This window comes from Brassica napus, chromosome C2 (genome assembly GCF_020379485.1).
Source record: "Brassica napus cultivar Da-Ae chromosome C2, Da-Ae, whole genome shotgun sequence".
Classification (NCBI taxonomy): Eukaryota; Viridiplantae; Streptophyta; class Magnoliopsida; order Brassicales; family Brassicaceae; genus Brassica; species Brassica napus.
In genome coordinates, this window is record NC_063445.1 from 35,534,387 (window position 1) to 35,551,561 (window position 17,175).

The window sequence follows — 17,175 nt, forward strand, 5'->3', positions numbered from 1 at the left end:
ATTGTGTTGATCAACACTAACATTAGCGAGCAGGTTAACGTTCTTACTTGTTAAATTGTGTACTTATGTTTATGTTATCACCATAACTCCGACAAAATTTACACTAGGGACAATGTAGTTTAAGCATGGGGAGAGGTTTACTGATATTAGTTTATTTCTTTAGTCTTATTAAAATGTTTTCAAAAAGAAGTTTTTATTGAGTCAAGAAGGAGACAATGAACTTATTGATTTTGCTTGTTATCTAACCACACCATTCTAGACTTTCTAGTTGCAGATAGCACCAAAGATACTAAAGTGGATCAACATGTCAACTATGTTACACTTGCTGAGAATGTTTGAAGGAACCAAAGCTGACCTCCAACCTAATTGCGCTCAACTTTGCTTGTCTTGGGGCTTGGTATATATGAGATCAGATTCTTCAAACAAGTTTGGAAGGTAAAGCCGTGTGTAGATATGTCACCCTTTCTCTCTTTATTTCGAAATTTAGATTATAGGTCAGAAAGAAGTGAACAAGATTTGGTGGCTAAAACCATTAAAGCTTGATTCATGGAAGCCTGTCCAATCTTGGTCAATGATCCTGCAATAAAAACACATTTTGACTAAGAGATAAACTAGTAGAGAGAGGAAAGGAACTCCCATTTACCTGCATGTCAAGATACTTGTTTGAGCATCCTTGCATCCTGTGATCGATACTCCCAAGGTAAAGCCTACACTTTTATTTATGGAAGAAATGAGGTTGGTAGAGGGGATTGTCAGACATGATTTGCAAAGTTGTTGACTTGGTGAATTTCGTTGCTAGACTAGGATATGGTATAATGTGCTTCTGAGATTAGGATTTTCTAAGCTGATGATTCTGAGTTTTGAATTTGTGAGTCCCTGCTGTTTTCAAACCTCTTTCAGAGAGACTACCTGTATGTTTTGCTTGAGGACAAGCAAAAGGGTAAGTCTGGGGGAGTTGATAGGCCATGGATTTTACCCAGTTTTATCCATGAATTAGGGCATTACCAATCTGCACTTCTAGATCCCTCACAATTCCTCCTGACTTTCTCTGAGAACAATCCACAAAAGTGAATAATTCCATGGAAGGCTCCACCTGCAGACCTAGATGGTCTGCCATAACTCTAGGTAGGATGCTGACTGATGCTCCTGTGTCGCACAAGGCGTGTGGGAATTCAATACCCTTCACCGTGCATGGTATTGCAAATTGCCCAGGATCACTCTTCTTCTTCAATGTAACCCTCTTCCTCATCTGTTCTCTAGCTTCACAGAACATTCTCCCAATGTCTTCTTCTGTCTCTCTGGTTTCTCTGAAGAACATCCACAATATGTTGGTAAAACAAGCCTCATCGAATGACTTATCTAGAGGAATCCTGAAGACTTTTTTACGGAAACTTTCTTTTTCCTTTTCATTAGCCCCCCTCTTCAGATGTTTCGCCACTTTTTCCTTTCTTCTCCTTACGGTACTTCCCGTAGGAACCCTATCAGCCTCCATAGAGTCTGTTTCATCTTCTGAAGGTGTCCTGACGGCCTCTGGTGGGTTTTCAGAAGGTTTGGGTTTCGGCCTGAGTGCATTTAGACGTGCAACATCTATCTTTGGCATCTGCACTCGGTATGTAATAGGTGCTCGTCGATCAATGGGCGCTGGCGGTTGTCGATCGATGGCTGTCTCCTGATGTCGATCGATGACGGGGTCAAAATGTCGATCGATTTTTACGTAGACAGGACTGGGCGGATGTGGGTGTTTTGCTGCGAACTCCTCGTGAGTCATGATCCTCACGGTATTGCAAGATGTGGTTGACTCCTTAGGTGTTGTCGATCGATGTCCATGAGAGGATGTCGATCGGTTTTGGAGGACTTCTGTCGACCGATGTTCGTGGCTTGGCGTCGATCGACACCAATGCGATCCGCCGAAACTCATCAGACTCTCTTCTTCAAAATCTCCTTCTTGCGGCTTCTCTTCTTTCACCACTTGCCAGAAATCATCCCTGATGATGGCATTCACGTGGTGCTTCATCACATCATTTTCTACCCCTCTAGTCAAGGCTCCCTGTGTAGAAACCCGTTAAAAAAAAAAGAAAAAAAAGAATGGTCGAGTATCTTTGTGGTGGTCAAGTTGCGGGCGATCCGATTGTTCTTGTTTGAACCATGAGTCAAGAATGCCACTAGGCAATGGTTTGACAATGCCTTAGATTGATCAAATGGTTGTTTTGGAACCAAGCACGACGAGATCGAAGCACGACGGGAAAACCCCAAATTAGACGAAAACCCTAATTTCGGTATTATGGAAGTTTTCGATGAAGCCGAAGGATCAGAAAATATTTACGGCCAAGGTCAGAGTTCAGATTGGAGTTTATTAAAAATATTAAACTCATCTGAACGGGAGCAGAAAAATATTCAGGGTTAATCGCGGATCAGAAAATTGCCGGAAGGACCGAAATCAACGAATGAACCGAGAAGCTCGAGGTGGCTCGTTGCATGGGTTCAGAACGTGGTGTCAACCATATAACAAGCTGAGTGTCTCCAGAAGCATGAGGTGTCGCCGTGCATGGAAGCTGTACATGCATCCTGACATGTAGAAGCACGAGGTGGATCGACCAAGCACGAGGTGTCTCCGCGCATGCAACCGAAGCATGAGGCCAGCCATGTGTGTGATGCTGTGGCGCCTTGCATGAGCTCCAGTCATGCAGCCTGACATCTGGGAGGATTGGTGGCGTCCTGCATGTGTCCTGGACATGCAGCCAGCCATGTGGAGCACGAGGTGTCGCTGCGCATGTGTCCAGAGCCATGCGAAGCGACACACGGGCTGCCACTAACCTGAAGCTGATTGGTTGCTGTCTTCTATAAATAGCCCACGACCCCAGCTCATTTCATCACATCCAGACCTGTACAAACCACCTTAAAAACATGAGAGAAAAGTAGAAAAAGAAAGCAAGAATTTCCGATCTATTTCGAGAATTTTAGAGAGATTGCGAGGTCAGTTCTCTAAGGATTTCGAGTCAGCGCCTAGGGACGGTTCTGTCCAACTGAATTCGTCCAGGCCACTCAGTTCCTTTGATGATCAACTAGAGATGCTGTCCGGAGTTAGTTCAGTTCTACGGGTTCAGATCAGTCGAAGTTCTGCTCGATACTCCGCCGGGAAGTCCGAAGAACTGTCCAGAAGCTAGAGAAGGTTATGTCCGAGTCCAGATCAGCCTGTCGAGGCCTGTCAGTTTCTTCATGGTGAAGCCGAGGTTGTGTCCAAAACAAGATCAGTCCAGTCCACTCCAGTCATGTCGTCAATTGGGTTTTGGCCAAGTCTTCTCCGATCAACTAGCTGCTTATCGGCAAAGAACACTGTGAGTTATAATCAATTGATTGCTGAGTTGTTTTCATGCAGGATCCCGTTACTGGGAGGTTGGATCATGGCAGGAGGCAGGGTCTAACTGAGTAACGGTTTGACTAGTTAATAATTGAGGTTATGTCGATTGAGTTGATGGCATGCTTGTTATTGGTTGAGAGCCGTAGTAGCATGCTAATGGTTAGGTTGATTGGTTAGTTAGCGAATGCGGAATGCTTAGATGATATCGCTAAGTTGTGGATAGTTAGGTATTCTGGAATTAGTCTTTATGCTAGATTCTGGAATATGATTGATTGTGTAAATTTGCGTTTAATACTAGGAGCCTTGTGTTATTTTACCGGGTTTAGTATTAGTCATATATTGGCCATATAGCATTTGTGTAACCAACAATGCTAGGCATGTTTGAGGTGGAATGTATCGATTAATACTTGGAACCTTATGTTATTTTTACCGGGTTTAGTATTAATCATATATTGGCCGACAGCATTTGTGTAACCCACAATGATAGGCATATTGGGGTGAGTTAGTGTTCCTTCAGACCTCGTACCCGGCGGGTTCAAAGAAACCCCTTATTCGCTGGATCGGGAAGACTCAGATAGACGGGGTCATGGCCTATGGCTGAGTGATTACACGACGGTTTAATGTGGCAGTGACCCGAAGGACTGTGGGCTATCGCGCGGTGACCCGAAGGACAGTGGGCCGCGGTCGGTTGAAAGTTCCTTCTTCTGGCCTTTGTGGTAGGGAGATAGGATATTGCCGATAGTGAAGGAGAAACCTAACGTCACCAGGCCCCGAGTTAACTATATATATTATATCGTGTTTCGGGTTGTTAAACACTATTTTCAATCGAGGTTAAGTTTGATGATGACCTAGTAATTAGCATAATGCTAGTTATCTTGCTATCGTTTACCGCTGTGTATTTCTTATATTGCTTATGTTATTGAATTGTGCGATTAGGTGAACCTCTCGTTTTAGATTGTTTGGGGTTGGATAGCGAGGGGTTGTATTTGTTAGTTGGGGATTGTAACTCGCTGAGTAACATTAGGTTACTCACCCAACTCCGTTCGCTTAGTAAGGATGATCGGATATCTTGGTGTTGGACGTTAGGACCGCCGGAGTAGATTTTATGCCTTTTGTAAACGGTATTGAGTTATGTGTTTTGTTGGCTCGATTTGGCATTAGGCCGGGCCCAGTCTTGAATTATTCAATGTATGAATATTTTCTTGAATCAATAAAAGTAATTGTTTTATATGCGCTTCATGAGTACTCTGATATTTGACTAGTCCGGTCTAACACAACGTTAGGTCGTGGTATGGGTTGAAAAGTCTTAGGCGTCGATCTAACGGAAAACGCTCACTCTAGGTACGGGTTACAAAGCCTTATGCCTTGACGCAGCAGGACGAGTTAGTGGATGAACTGGTCTTGGTCGTGGAGTAAAGTTTGTGACTCTGGCCAGATCGTCCCTAACCCGTCACGTAGCGCTTCCGGACCATGGTGTTGGGTTGGACGGTCAGTCATGTTCTTGTTTGATTGTTGGCTGGCCGATTGGCCTTTCATCTCTAACCCTAGGTGTTGGACGGTCGATCGGTCATGTTCTTGTTTGATTGTTGGCCGGTTGATCGACCATATGTCTAGGACGGTTCGGGGTGTTACACCTTACCTCTTAACAGCTTCCCCTGTCTGAACAACTTGCATCTCCAGCTTCTTCACATGAGTGTTCAAAGTCTCAAACTTGGTGTTCAGGTTGGTGTAGACAGAATCAATCTTCCCATTGAAGTTCACTGTCATGCGCTGCTGTCCCTCGAGAACTCTATCAAGCATCTTCTCAATCTTGCTCTCTTGAGTTGGTGGTGGTGGCTTCTGGTAGTAGGAGCTTTTGTAACCCCTGTTGTTGCAGTAGTTGTTGCTGTAGGTTTTCTGGTGCTACGAACTCTAATTGAAATTGCCCCTATTTCCATAGGAGTTTCTGTTTCCACCTTGGTTTCCAGAACCTTGGAATCCAGTTCCACTGATGAAGTCCACATCTGCTTCCTCTGCTCTACCCTCTGTGTCTACAGCCTCTGCATCTTCAACCAAGCAGACCTGCTTTCTGAGAAGCTTGTGAACACTGTCCAGCTTTGCCTTCACCTCATCCATCTGATCATTCCCAAGGATGGTGGCAGATCTCTTCATCTCAAAGTCATTGTTCTTGGTGCTGCTGCTAGATGCTAGGTTTTTAATGACCTTCATTGCCTCCTCTAGATTCCTGGTGTTGAAGTTCCCATTGCTGAAAGCATCAAGAGCTATCTGGTACTGCACCTCGATGCCTCTGTAGAAAGTACTGAGCAGTTGTACTTCATTGAATCCATGGTGTGAACCGTCTCTCTGGTAAGACTTGAATCTGATCCAGGAGCTTCTGAATGATTCTCCAGGCTCCTGAGTGAATGCAGCAATCTTGCTCCTCAAGTCTTCAGCACGTGCTTCATCAAAGAAGTTGCATAAGAATGCATTCTTGATGTCGCTCCAGGATGTTAGGAATCCTGGTGGTAGCTGCTTAAGCCAATGCGAAGCATCTCCAGCAAGGGAATACTTGAAGAGCTTTCATAGGAGGTAGTCTTTAGAGACTCCCTCGACTTTAATAGCAGATATGAGATCCTCGAACCTCTCCAGATAGTCCATAGGATGCTCGTGAGATAACCCGTAGTAGGGTGTCTGTCCCACGAGTGTGTAGTACTGCGGCTTCAACTCGAAATCCCTCTGAATAGTTGGAGGTCAAATGGCTGATCTGTTGGTGTAGAACTGATCTGGACGGTTGTAGTCAACCAATGTTCTGGGTCGAGCGGCCTCATCTACAGGTAGAGTAGCTCCTGTAGCTTCAGACTCAGGGATTGCAGCCCCCTGAGCGTCTATCCTCTGACCTGTTGCATTACACAGATGACCTTCCTGGTCATACAGGTCTCCTTTCTCATCACGTACAAGAATCAAAGTCGCTACCATGTCTCGCATCGATGTTCGGACTGAAGTATCGATCGATGTCGGATGGAAGATGTCGGTCGACGGGAGATGAGTGTCTTCGGTCGATGGTGGTGAGCGAGTATCGGTTGACGGGACTAGTGCATGGGTCGACGGTGGTTGACGAGAATCGAGCGACGAACAAGTGTTGTTGTCGATCGATGAGGAGCGTGCTTCTTTGTCGATTGAACGCTCCAAACTTGCAAGATCTGGTGAGAATAGCAGCTGAGTTTCTTTGTTGCTTCTGGTACCGCTGGGCATGTACCTGAAAATCCAAGAAAAAAATTTATGTCAGAAACTTAACAAAATTAAATCTAATAGGCGATCAAACCTCCCCGGCAACGGCGCCAAATTTGATATCACTCAAATTACCCTAAAGAGTGAATTTACTCTCTCAAATAAGATGTTCAATTGCAGTACTTAGGGATCGAATCCACAAGGAGCTAGAGAACCTAATAAATCTAATGGGATTTGTTAAGTTGGATGGTTTAATGATTAAAATGTAAATTTGCAGTTTTGTTGAGCGTGTAATTGCTCGATTGATTGGTTGAGGTTTTGGTGCTTAAAAGGTAATAGCTAGACTTAGAGTTTTTATTCAGGAAACTTGGAATTAGAATCCTACAGATGCCTAATGAGTTGCATGCATGATAATGTAGAGCTCAACTACTAAGCAACAGGTTAATCAGCTCTCGCGTTTTTGGACTTGTCTATTAACTAGATCTAATAACCCAAACAAATGTGTTCGATCAATAGCAAGTGTCGATCGATTATCCTATAGGGATATCGATCGATACACCTTTCACTACGTCGATCGATTATCTAGTACGGATATCGATCGATTATCTAGTACGGATATCGATCAACGCGCTTCTAGTTAAGCTTTATGCGCGTGTTGAATGATGCTCACTAAGCTCACTAGATCAGCTCTCGCCTTACTCTTAGCAAGAATCTTAGCTCAATTAGATTGGTTTCAGGATGAGAAAGAAGCTATCGCTTTTATCTAACAATCCTAGGGCAAGTTCTAGGTAGATAATCTAGAATCAGGCATTAATGACAATCCTATGATTATTATCACAACTCAGCAATCTATAGTTGGGGCAAATCCCTCATAACCTATTTAAACCCTAAAATCTAACAATGTAACTACTCAGACATGGCCAAGCAATTCATAACATCAATTAGGTAAGAAAACTTCATTAGAATAGTAAATAGATATCAATGGAGTTCCAATCACAAATATATCTTTGGATCTTCTCTCCAATCTTTAAAAATCCTAAAAACCTTTTGCTGATAATAGTAAAAATAGAAACACAAAAAAGCAGACTTTGCCTCTAACATGGTGGCAAAACTTATATAATTAGGTTAAAACTCGTCAGGGGTAATCTTGTAAATTGGTGAAGACTTGGGCTTCAAGTCGGCTGTGACCAAACGGGCTTTCTGCGCGCTTCGCTGGCGATCGATGTTCTGATATGAACATCGATCGATATTTGTTCCTCAATATCGACCGATGGTCGAGCTCGATGGTCATCTCAGGTGTTTGCTCCAAATATCTCCAAAATGCTCCAAAATCATCACTTATCTCCAAAACACTCATGATCTTATAAATATAATAAATAGACTCTATAATATAATAATTAGTAGTAAAAACACCTATAAACCATGGGTGAAAGTGGATCAAATCCATGGTCTATCAGTGACGCTAAACCAGTCTATACACCAATGGCTTCTTCTCTAAAGCTGACTCTCACCTCAGGCGATCCTAGTGCAAGTACATTCTTGATGTTCTGCATTAGTTCAACACCTTCAGATCACGCGACTAGACATTTCCTATACGGTTAACCGGCTCTCTCAGTTTATGCATCAACCTATAGACGTTAACTGGCAGTCCACGAAGAGAATACTCAGGTACTTGGCAGCGATAACAACTCATGGTATATACTTATCATCCAACAATGTTCTTCTTCTTCATGCATTTTCTGATGCGGACTGTGCTAGCGACTCTGATGATTATGTCTCTACCAATGCACACATTGTTTACTTGGGTAAGACACCTGTCTCGTGGAGCTCTAAGAAACAGGCCAGAGTTGTGCGATCAAGCAAATAAGCCGAGTACCGATCTGTCGCCAACATCTCTGCTGAACTTCCCTAGATTCGCATCCTCATGAACAAGCTTGGCATCACACTCCATGCACCACCGGTAATCTACTATGAAAATCTTGGAGCCACATTTCTTTGCACTAATCATGTCTTTCATTCCAGAATGAAACATGTTTCTCTTGACTACCACTGCATATGCGGTCAAGTCCAAAATGGCATGCTTTGCAATTCACACGTCCATACGAAAGAACAGTTGGCCGAAGCATTGACTAAGCCACTAGAACGATCAAGAGTTCAGGAGCTTTGTAGAAAGATTGGAGTTGCAACCGCCCATCCATTTTTAGGGGGCGCTTTAAGGATACGCATATCGTGTAATTATTAGAACAATATTCTCTGCATCATTTCCTTATGGAATGTTATGTAATTTTTCCTAACCTAGAATCTCCTCCTCTGTATATATATTGTCTCGTGTACACATCTTTGAATACATGAAACATATTACCTTTATACGAATATCAGTCCAATAACTTGGGTTACTAAGAAGCCCGAGTTCAAAGGCACTCCACACACTCTATCATGTAGCCACATATATATAGGTATATTGATTAAGGTCTATTTGAATATCTGGAAAGAGGATTAATCACTATAAGCTGCATCTTCTCTTAGAAATTAGTAAGTCTTTCTAAGTTTGGGATACCTCACACTAATTAAAAAGAAAGTAGATATCTCGATAGAGACTTCTATTGACGTATTGGAACCATTTGGCGGCTTTCTTACCAATGTAAGGTATGATCGGACAATTCTTTACTATTAATATACATTTCTAAGCTATGACTAGAGAGTTATCTGGACACTATCGAGAGAATTTGTAATACTCTCTTAACAATGTTCACTAGAGCTTGACCCGCGCACCCGTACGGATTTTGGTTTTTACTTTTTATAAATTATTTAATGATATTTCTAAATATATATAGGTTATTTTTATATTTTTAGGTTTCTACACATCAGAACTGAACTTACCCATATCCGGAAGAACCCGACTTGAAAATCGAAATCCACACAAAAATTTATAATACTAGAAGGGAGCCTATTATTTCAAAATCCAAATAATGATACCCGAATGAAACAATCCGTATCCAAACGGATACTCAAATATCAATGACTAACTGATTATGTAAACAAATAAAAAACTCTTTGCTAACCGTTTTTCATTCTTGTCACATGTGGAGCAATTTCATTCAAACATTTTTAAATATTATGGTTAACATTTGAAATTAATGCTGTCAAATTATTATGGGAAAATAATTAAGGAAAAAGTTAAGAAGAATGAAAAAAGAAAGTAAAAGATGTAATAAAACACTTAAAATAAGCAAATTCTACTTCGTAATTTGTAACAAGTGATGTTGAATTATTTAGAAAAGACAATAAATAAAGTGGTTAGAATTAGTTTAAAAAATAAATAAAATCTGTAAGTAATCACTTCAAAATATGCAAGTATTGTTTTGTACTTCACTTTTAATATAATAAATAGACAAAAATATGTTGGGAAGATCTCTGCTATCCAAGGAAGAGAGGGGTCTAGGAATTAAAAATCTGTGAGATTAGGCTAGGGTATTTGCTCTTAATCTCATATGGCCTTTCTTCACGCTGCCTAGCTCATTGTGGGTTATTTGGGTAAGACACTATCTACTCAACCAAGTTTCTTTCTGGTGACTCGCACTGAATCGTGGATTTGGCGTAAATTACTTAAGTTAAGACCAACTGCCTACATTTTCATGAAAGCTGAGATTAGAAATGGGACAAGTGTTTCTTTTGAACAAATGCCTAGCTCAAAATGGGCAGGTTGATTGATGCAACATGAGAAAATGTAACTCGGTATTTGGACATTACTTAGGATGCAACGGTCCAGATACATTTGCAAACGGAGATTGGGCATTTTTAAAGGTTGGATTCGTCTTCCCTGACCGCATCCTGACTACATCACCCCCATCCATGCGATATGGTGAGGATGTTTTCCTATGGAAGTGCACTCACTCATGGCAGTACAGAAACAGGCTCTCTAACATGGGAGCAACCAAGTTAAAAGAAAAACAGAGCTGTATAGGGAAATATTATCTGGTTTTCACAAGGTGTGCCTCACTTCTTTTTCATCACATGGATTGCTTTTCATAACTGGTTAATCGACATAAGATAGGATGAGGCAATTGGGGAGCAGAACAATCATGCATTTTCTATGGGGAGAGAGATGAGAGGCGAAATCAATCTTCTTTGCATACCCCTATTCTTACACAGTGTGGCTTCGCATTGGGGGATGTCTTCGAGTTTCTAGAGCCACGCTCGACTAGAATGATACAGTACATAGTATCATCGGCTTTTGCGCAGGAGCCACTTGACTGCATTTTACTCTGGTTAGCTCTCTAAGTCACAACCTATTATTTTTGGTGCAAAAGAAACTCGCGAAGTATTAATGTCCCACATCGGATACCTATGTGATCCTTGGGCAATATATATGTGTATGAGCAATCTTCCACTCATGAGCTAACTTTTGAGTGTGAGTTAGGCTCATCACTAATATGGTAAAAGTCCAGCATATGATTTCCCGCATAAACAGTTTGCTACCTATGTAGCATGTACAAGTGGTCCATATTGCTGTAGTTTGTCTGAGATGTTGGGCTTGAGCTGTTTCCACTGGACCATTTCCCATCCACATCTTGAGAGGGGCTATTAATGTCCCGCATCGGACACTTATGTGATCTTTGGACAATATATATGTGTATGAATAATCCTCCACTCATGAGCTAGCTTTTGGGTGTGAGTTAGGCCCATTACTGATACGAAAACTCATCAACTTACTCGCTCATTAGTAAGATTGTGCGTAATCGGACATTGGCTCGAGCTTTTCAGCAACCAGAAACTGGATTTTACTCATTCTTTAATTGTTTAAAATAAGTTCCCTAATCACTTGTAAATTACAATATCTTTGAAAGTTTTAGCCAATTTTTTAAGCGATAAACATTTATTATAGTATGTTTACTAGTAACAAGCTCATATGTTAATAAAGAAAATCCTCTCCCACTAAATTCGCTGTTGTCGTAATTTACGACTCGTAAATTCCGTTTACTTATCCGTCCACTATTCTACAGTAACAACTAACAAATCATGTCACTCTACTTTTTTGTATAAATTCAGTTTGACATGCTATTTAAGAACTTTCAGTTTGCCATGCTGCTTTTGTTAATATTTAGACACATTTGTTGGGCTTTCGAAATAAAAGTATAAAGTAAGAGATGAAGTAGCATGTCAAGATGCTATGAAACATCCTAAGATATTAACAAAAGTAGTAGCATGTTAAGAAAAAAACATGCAGAGATGTTAAGAGAGTAGACTGGTTTGACACATTTGTTGGGCTTTCGAAATAAAAGTATAAAGTAAGAGATGAAGTAGCATGTCAAGATGCTATATGAAACATCCTAAGATATTAACAAAAGTAGTAGCAGGTTAAGATGCTATGTAATATCTCAAGACATTAACAAAAGCTTATTTAGAGAACCTTAATGAAGAAAGGCATGCCCGATCATGGAAAAGAAAGAAAAGGTAATGTTGAATATATAGTAGAAGGAATCTACTGTCCTGAACCTTGACCTTCCTTTGCAGCGTTGTATATCTCATCAATCACATTCTGTCAATAAATAAAGAGATTTAATGCCAATATTAAGAAACTCAAAACCATAAGTGATTTAAAAATTACTTGATAGTATTTGAGCAATTGAGGCCTCTTTTTTTTGTAGGTAGGAGTAAGAAGATCTCTTTCAATGTCGAAAGCCACGGGTTCCAAATGAACAGCTCTAATGATCTCAAATCCTTTCAACTAAAGATGCAAAGAATTAAAAAGACAGAAGAAGACAAGAGAAAAGGTTAAATAAAGAAAAAGAAGAAGAAGAAAACCTTTCTCTCTCTGCCTGCCTTAACAAGTTCTCCAAGTATGAATGCTTTTGCTTTTGCATTTTGACAGATAGAGTTGAAGTCTCCATCAACTCCGTTCTCTACGGCCCAGCTTTCAAGAGTTCGCTGAGTCGGGTTAACAACTGCGATAAGGAAGGACTCAAAGCTGTTCCCATACACCCATACCTATATAAAACAATCATATTGATGAAAATCTGCTGATGATCAAAGAACAATATCAAAAAGAATAATAAATCAGTGAGCTAAACTTCTGACTTACTGAATCAATGGCATCTACTTGACCGTAGACGTTTTCTAAACTCTCAACTGCAACATACTCTCCTTGCGCGAGTTTGAATATGTTCTTTTTCCGGTCAATTATCTTCATGCTTCCATCTGGTTGCCACTCGCCAACATCACCTGGTGATATATATATATATATAGTAGATAGTGTAAGAAAAGAAGCAAATGGAGAAAAAGTACATTTTGGCAATGATAGCAAATTGTTTAAAAACCTGTGTGAAACCATCCATCAATAAGAACCTCTTTTGTGAGGTCTTCACGTTTGTGGTACCCAGAAAACAGGGTTTTCCCACGGATGCAGATTTCGCCCCGCGGGGTACTTCCAAGAGCATCATATTCCATGTCCGGAACAGATTCCAGGCGTATATCGACGTTTGGCACAGGTGGACCAACTGTACCAAGCATGTCCAGGTCGTCTGGGAACGTGACAAATGTTCCAGCACAGCTCTCCGTTAGACCTACACGAAGGTAACAATCATAAGAGAAAATATATTTTCACCTAACTGAAGCTCATTTAGGTCTAAAAAGTTACCATATCCTTGTAGAACATGACAACATGCCACAACTCTAAGAAATGACTCTATGTGACTAGCAAGAGGAGCTGCTCCAGATAGAATAATCCTCACATTTCCTCCCAGTCCTTGTTTAACCTTGACAGAGAGAAAGAGATTATTCGAAAAGAAGTTTTAGTTAGTGTGAAGCCTCAAAAGAGTTTTAGATAAAAAAAAAAACAAATTTTGAAGTTGCTACCTTGTTGAAGACAAGTTTGTCACAAAATGGAGCGGCCGCGACATGAGACTGTCCCTTCTTCATATTTCCAAATTTACTAAGGGGTTTTCGATGTGTTAGAAACGTTTAACACAAGTTATAGGTTACAGTCAGAAAAAGCCTGACTTACTAGGAAAATGCAACATCGAAAACCTTCTTCTTGAAGAAACCGCCAACAGATAGTTTCTGTTGCAGCCCTGTTGGGGAAGGGTAGCATGATAAGTTAGCATATAAGTGGTTGAAAATATCTCTATAAAGAAATAAGAAAATAGTCGAAAGTACCTGTGTATACTCGGTCTAGGACACGAGGAACAGCGCAAAAAATACTTGGCTTTAGCTCACCAAGGTCTTCAATCAACAGCTTCACATCCTGAGGACAGAACATAGACATATGATATACATATCAAACAAATTTATAGATTATCAAAATTTTGATCTGTACTCACCCCGCGCCAGAAACCAATTGAACCACCCACTTGAATGATACATTCCTCGATAGCCAGATCAAAGACGTGAGCAAGAGGAAGATACGAAATATATACATCCTTCTCAGTTAGCTGTAGGAGAATCAAGTTTAAGATTGCAGCTTTTTCTTGAGAATGATGACAAAGAGAAAAAGAAGAAACTCACTGATTCGTTCACACTCTGTAGGAAATGCATAACTCCAGTTGTTATAGTAACAATGCTCTCGTTTGAAATTAGAACTCCCTTTGGGTCACCGGTGGTTCCGCTAGTATACATAATCGTGCATATGTCACTTTTCTTTTTAACTGGAAGCTCATATTGGTTACCTTCGCCCTGCCATAGACAAAACAAAGTCAAAATCAGAACTTGGTATATGTAATAGATATCATACTATATGTGAATAATCATCATAAAAATGAAACATATTAAAACATTGAAAGAGAGACGAGTAAAGAAGTCAATAAATGCAAATGAAAGTCTCCTACCAACTTCAAGAACTCATCCCAAGCATGTATTACCAAACCCAACTTTTCAGCTTCTTCTTTCTGTTCCGGTTTGACGCCCCCAAAGCTCACAACAGCTTGCATTTGTAATCAAATACATTTCATCATTACCAACACAAGCATATAAGGTAAAATGGTAAATGATTCGATTAGTATGACTCACTCTTCATATATTTTGTAGAGTTTGGACATGTCTTAAAAAGCTGCCAATGGAACAAAAACAAGGAAGTTAACTTCACAGAATAGCTGTAAAAAAACTACAAGAAGATTGACTTTCTTTTCAGAGAAAACAGAGATAAACACGTGACGCAAGTGAAGATACCTCAGGGATTTTATTCTCCTCCACAAAAGCAATTGCAACCTCTGCGTGAGAAATAATGAACTCCACTGCACCAGCGCCTGTGTTCAAAACCAAACAGTTAATACGTTAGAAGACTCGGAATAGTAGAATCACCAAAAAAATATGTTTTAGCTAGAGAAGGCGAACCTAATGTATCGTATAGAGGGACACAATAGAGGCCGTGTGCATTACAGGCCTGCATCATGAGAAGACGTTACACCTTTTGAATCTTTTAAAAGTAAAAGCAATCAAACGACATTAGCAAAGTTTATATATTTTAACGTACCTCCATGCTTATGATCCATTCAGGACAATTTGCACCATAGATACCACATTTTCCTCCCTACATTTCCCACATATCAGGCAATTATGACACTGAAGATTGTATATATATGAATATTAACCTCCTCAAACCCGCAGCTGCGAAGAGAATTCCCAAGTTTAATGACAATGTCATATACTTCTTTGTATGTTTTCCACTCGTACTTTCCTGCCTGAGAAGAAGAAGAAAAGAAATGTGAGTCTATCAACTCGAAAACGTTACCACAAAGCTAAAATCCAAACTAAATACAAAGGAAAAGTAACACCTTTTCGTTCACGATCTCACGTTGGCCAAGCATTCGGTTGTTTGGATATTTCTCAACAGCCGTGCTGCATGCAATATGAAAAAGAAAAAAATTAACTAGGATTGCCTACAAGACAACTTACTGTTACAACTCAAAAATGGTAATGCAATCTTAACGTGTTTACCAAAAAAAAAAACTTACTGTTATAAATACCCAGAGATAGGATTAAATAATATACTTTATAATTTTTTTTTATATCATTTCTTGATTAATATTGTGAACGATATGTTGCCTAGTCATGTTTCCCGAACATGAAAAAGCTACGTACCATTCAATCCATTTTTCACAATCAAGGATCAGTACAATTCCACAAAATTAGAATCTTCTAGAAATGACAATGCAACAATCATGGATCAAAAGTTCCAGAGAAGAAGAAGGAATCTTACCGGAAAATATCCCAACAGCTGTGGATACCGTCGATCGGGTCAGGGAATCCGTTTTTCGCCAAAGTACTGCGATAGACAGGACCAATGGAGGGTTTTCCATCGGTGGCTTCCTTAGCAGCTTCCACCTCGTAGATGAATTTCTTCTCTGACGTCATCTCTGTTCTCTTTCTCTCCCTTCTCCCTCGTGACTACCGATCGCTGTATTTGAAATCATAATATTCATTACTGAGTTCGCGGCTTAAAACCCGGTGGTGACGGAGACCATCTCCAACTCCATTTTCTTGGTTACTGGCCCATTTTTATCCCAGTTTTACGGCCCAGTATAGGCTCAATATTGTGAATTTGTGATACCGAACCCCAAACTCCAAACTCATCATAATCGGATACAAGACATCTGTGTTATTGATCAAAAAAAAAAAAAAAGACATCTGTGTTATATAAACTGTCAAAGTCCGCGCACATTTTCTATTTCTAAATATAATTAAATAGTATTCTTTTTTTAACTTTCGGTTAATTATACTATTACAACGATGAAAAATATTTTACGGCTGATTCTACAGCTGACAATTCTATCACCTTATGAGAATACACGTCTTGTTGGATAAGGTTGAAGGTACTTGAGTTACAAGTTTTCTATTCTTATTGTGTTATGGTTATTTATAAAGATTAGAAAATATCTAGTTGTGTTAAACCTAATGAGTTTAGTATAAATAAAGAGTTATATAAGGAGATGCAAAAGTGTTGCATAACTTATGAGTTTGTGATTGAGAGCTTAAGGTTTTGTGTTAGTTTCCTTAAGAGTTTAATAAGTGAAAATGTTTATTAACTGTGTTTGAGTTCGTGTGTTTGTGATCGTGTGTGCTAGTGTGATTGTGAGACTTGATAACAATATTTGGTATCAAAGCCACACAAAAACATGAGTGATATTGTTCCTGCGACGGGAAAAATAAAATAAGGTGGAAGATCTTCATCGATACAATGTCCTATGCTTACTTTGACTAATTACCCCGTATGGTCTTTGAGGATGAAGATCATGCTCAGAGTGCCTAAGGTTTGCGAAGTCGTTGAAACCGAGACAAAGAACAACGAGAATAATGATATGGCATTGGCGTTGCTATTCCAGTCGAGACCCGAAAGTCTTATCTTGCAGGTTGGAGAGCTCGATTTGGCAAAACAAGTGTGGGAAGCTATCAAGAAAAGACATGTAGGGACCAACAGAATAAAGGAAGCCAGACTTCTAACCCTTATGGCTGAGTTCGATCGCTTAAAGATGAAAGATTCAGAAAGCATTGATGATTTTGGTGGAAAGTTGTCAGAGTTAGCTTCGAGATCAGCTGCTTTAGGAATAATAATTGAAGAAGCAAAACTGGTCAAGAAGTTTTTCATGAGTCTACCGCGAAAGAAGTATATACACATT

The 17,175-nt window shown here is 40.0% G+C and overlaps 1 protein-coding gene across 1 annotated transcript; it reads right to left on the reverse strand.

Annotated features, from left to right (window-relative positions):
- Positions 1-11,788: 11,788 nt before the first annotated feature.
- On the reverse strand, positions 11,789-15,977 carry LOC106395304 (long chain acyl-CoA synthetase 5). The gene is made up of 19 exons (XM_048748635.1): positions 15,759-15,977; positions 15,334-15,397; positions 15,151-15,240; positions 15,033-15,089; positions 14,894-14,942; positions 14,729-14,805; positions 14,570-14,609; positions 14,389-14,483; positions 14,069-14,236; positions 13,885-13,995; positions 13,721-13,808; positions 13,569-13,635; positions 13,421-13,496; positions 13,203-13,320; positions 12,883-13,128; positions 12,648-12,787; positions 12,371-12,553; positions 12,174-12,293; positions 11,789-12,104 (listed from the first exon to the last, which is right to left on the reverse strand). Exons 1-19 carry the CDS (start codon positions 15,911-15,913, stop codon positions 12,048-12,050), a joined length of 2,001 nt encoding a protein of 666 aa, XP_048604592.1. The 5' UTR covers positions 15,914-15,977; the 3' UTR covers positions 11,789-12,047.
- Between the last annotated feature and the right edge of the window lie 1,198 nt (positions 15,978-17,175).

What these genes read in the sequence shown, in the direction of transcription:
- LOC106395304 (XM_048748635.1), bottom strand. Translation starts at nt 15,913, where the DNA reads ATGACGTCAGAGAAGAAATTCATCTACGAGGTGGAAGCTGCTAAGGAA. An exon ending in CTCTACAAAATATATGAAGA is followed by an intron (nt 14,484 to 14,569) that starts GTGAGTCATACT and finishes TACAAATGCAAG; the next exon opens with CTGTTGTGAGCTTTGGGGGC. An exon ending in AATTGCTCAAATACTATCAA is followed by an intron (nt 12,105 to 12,173) that starts GTAATTTTTAAA and finishes ATTTATTGACAG; the next exon opens with AATGTGATTGATGAGATATA.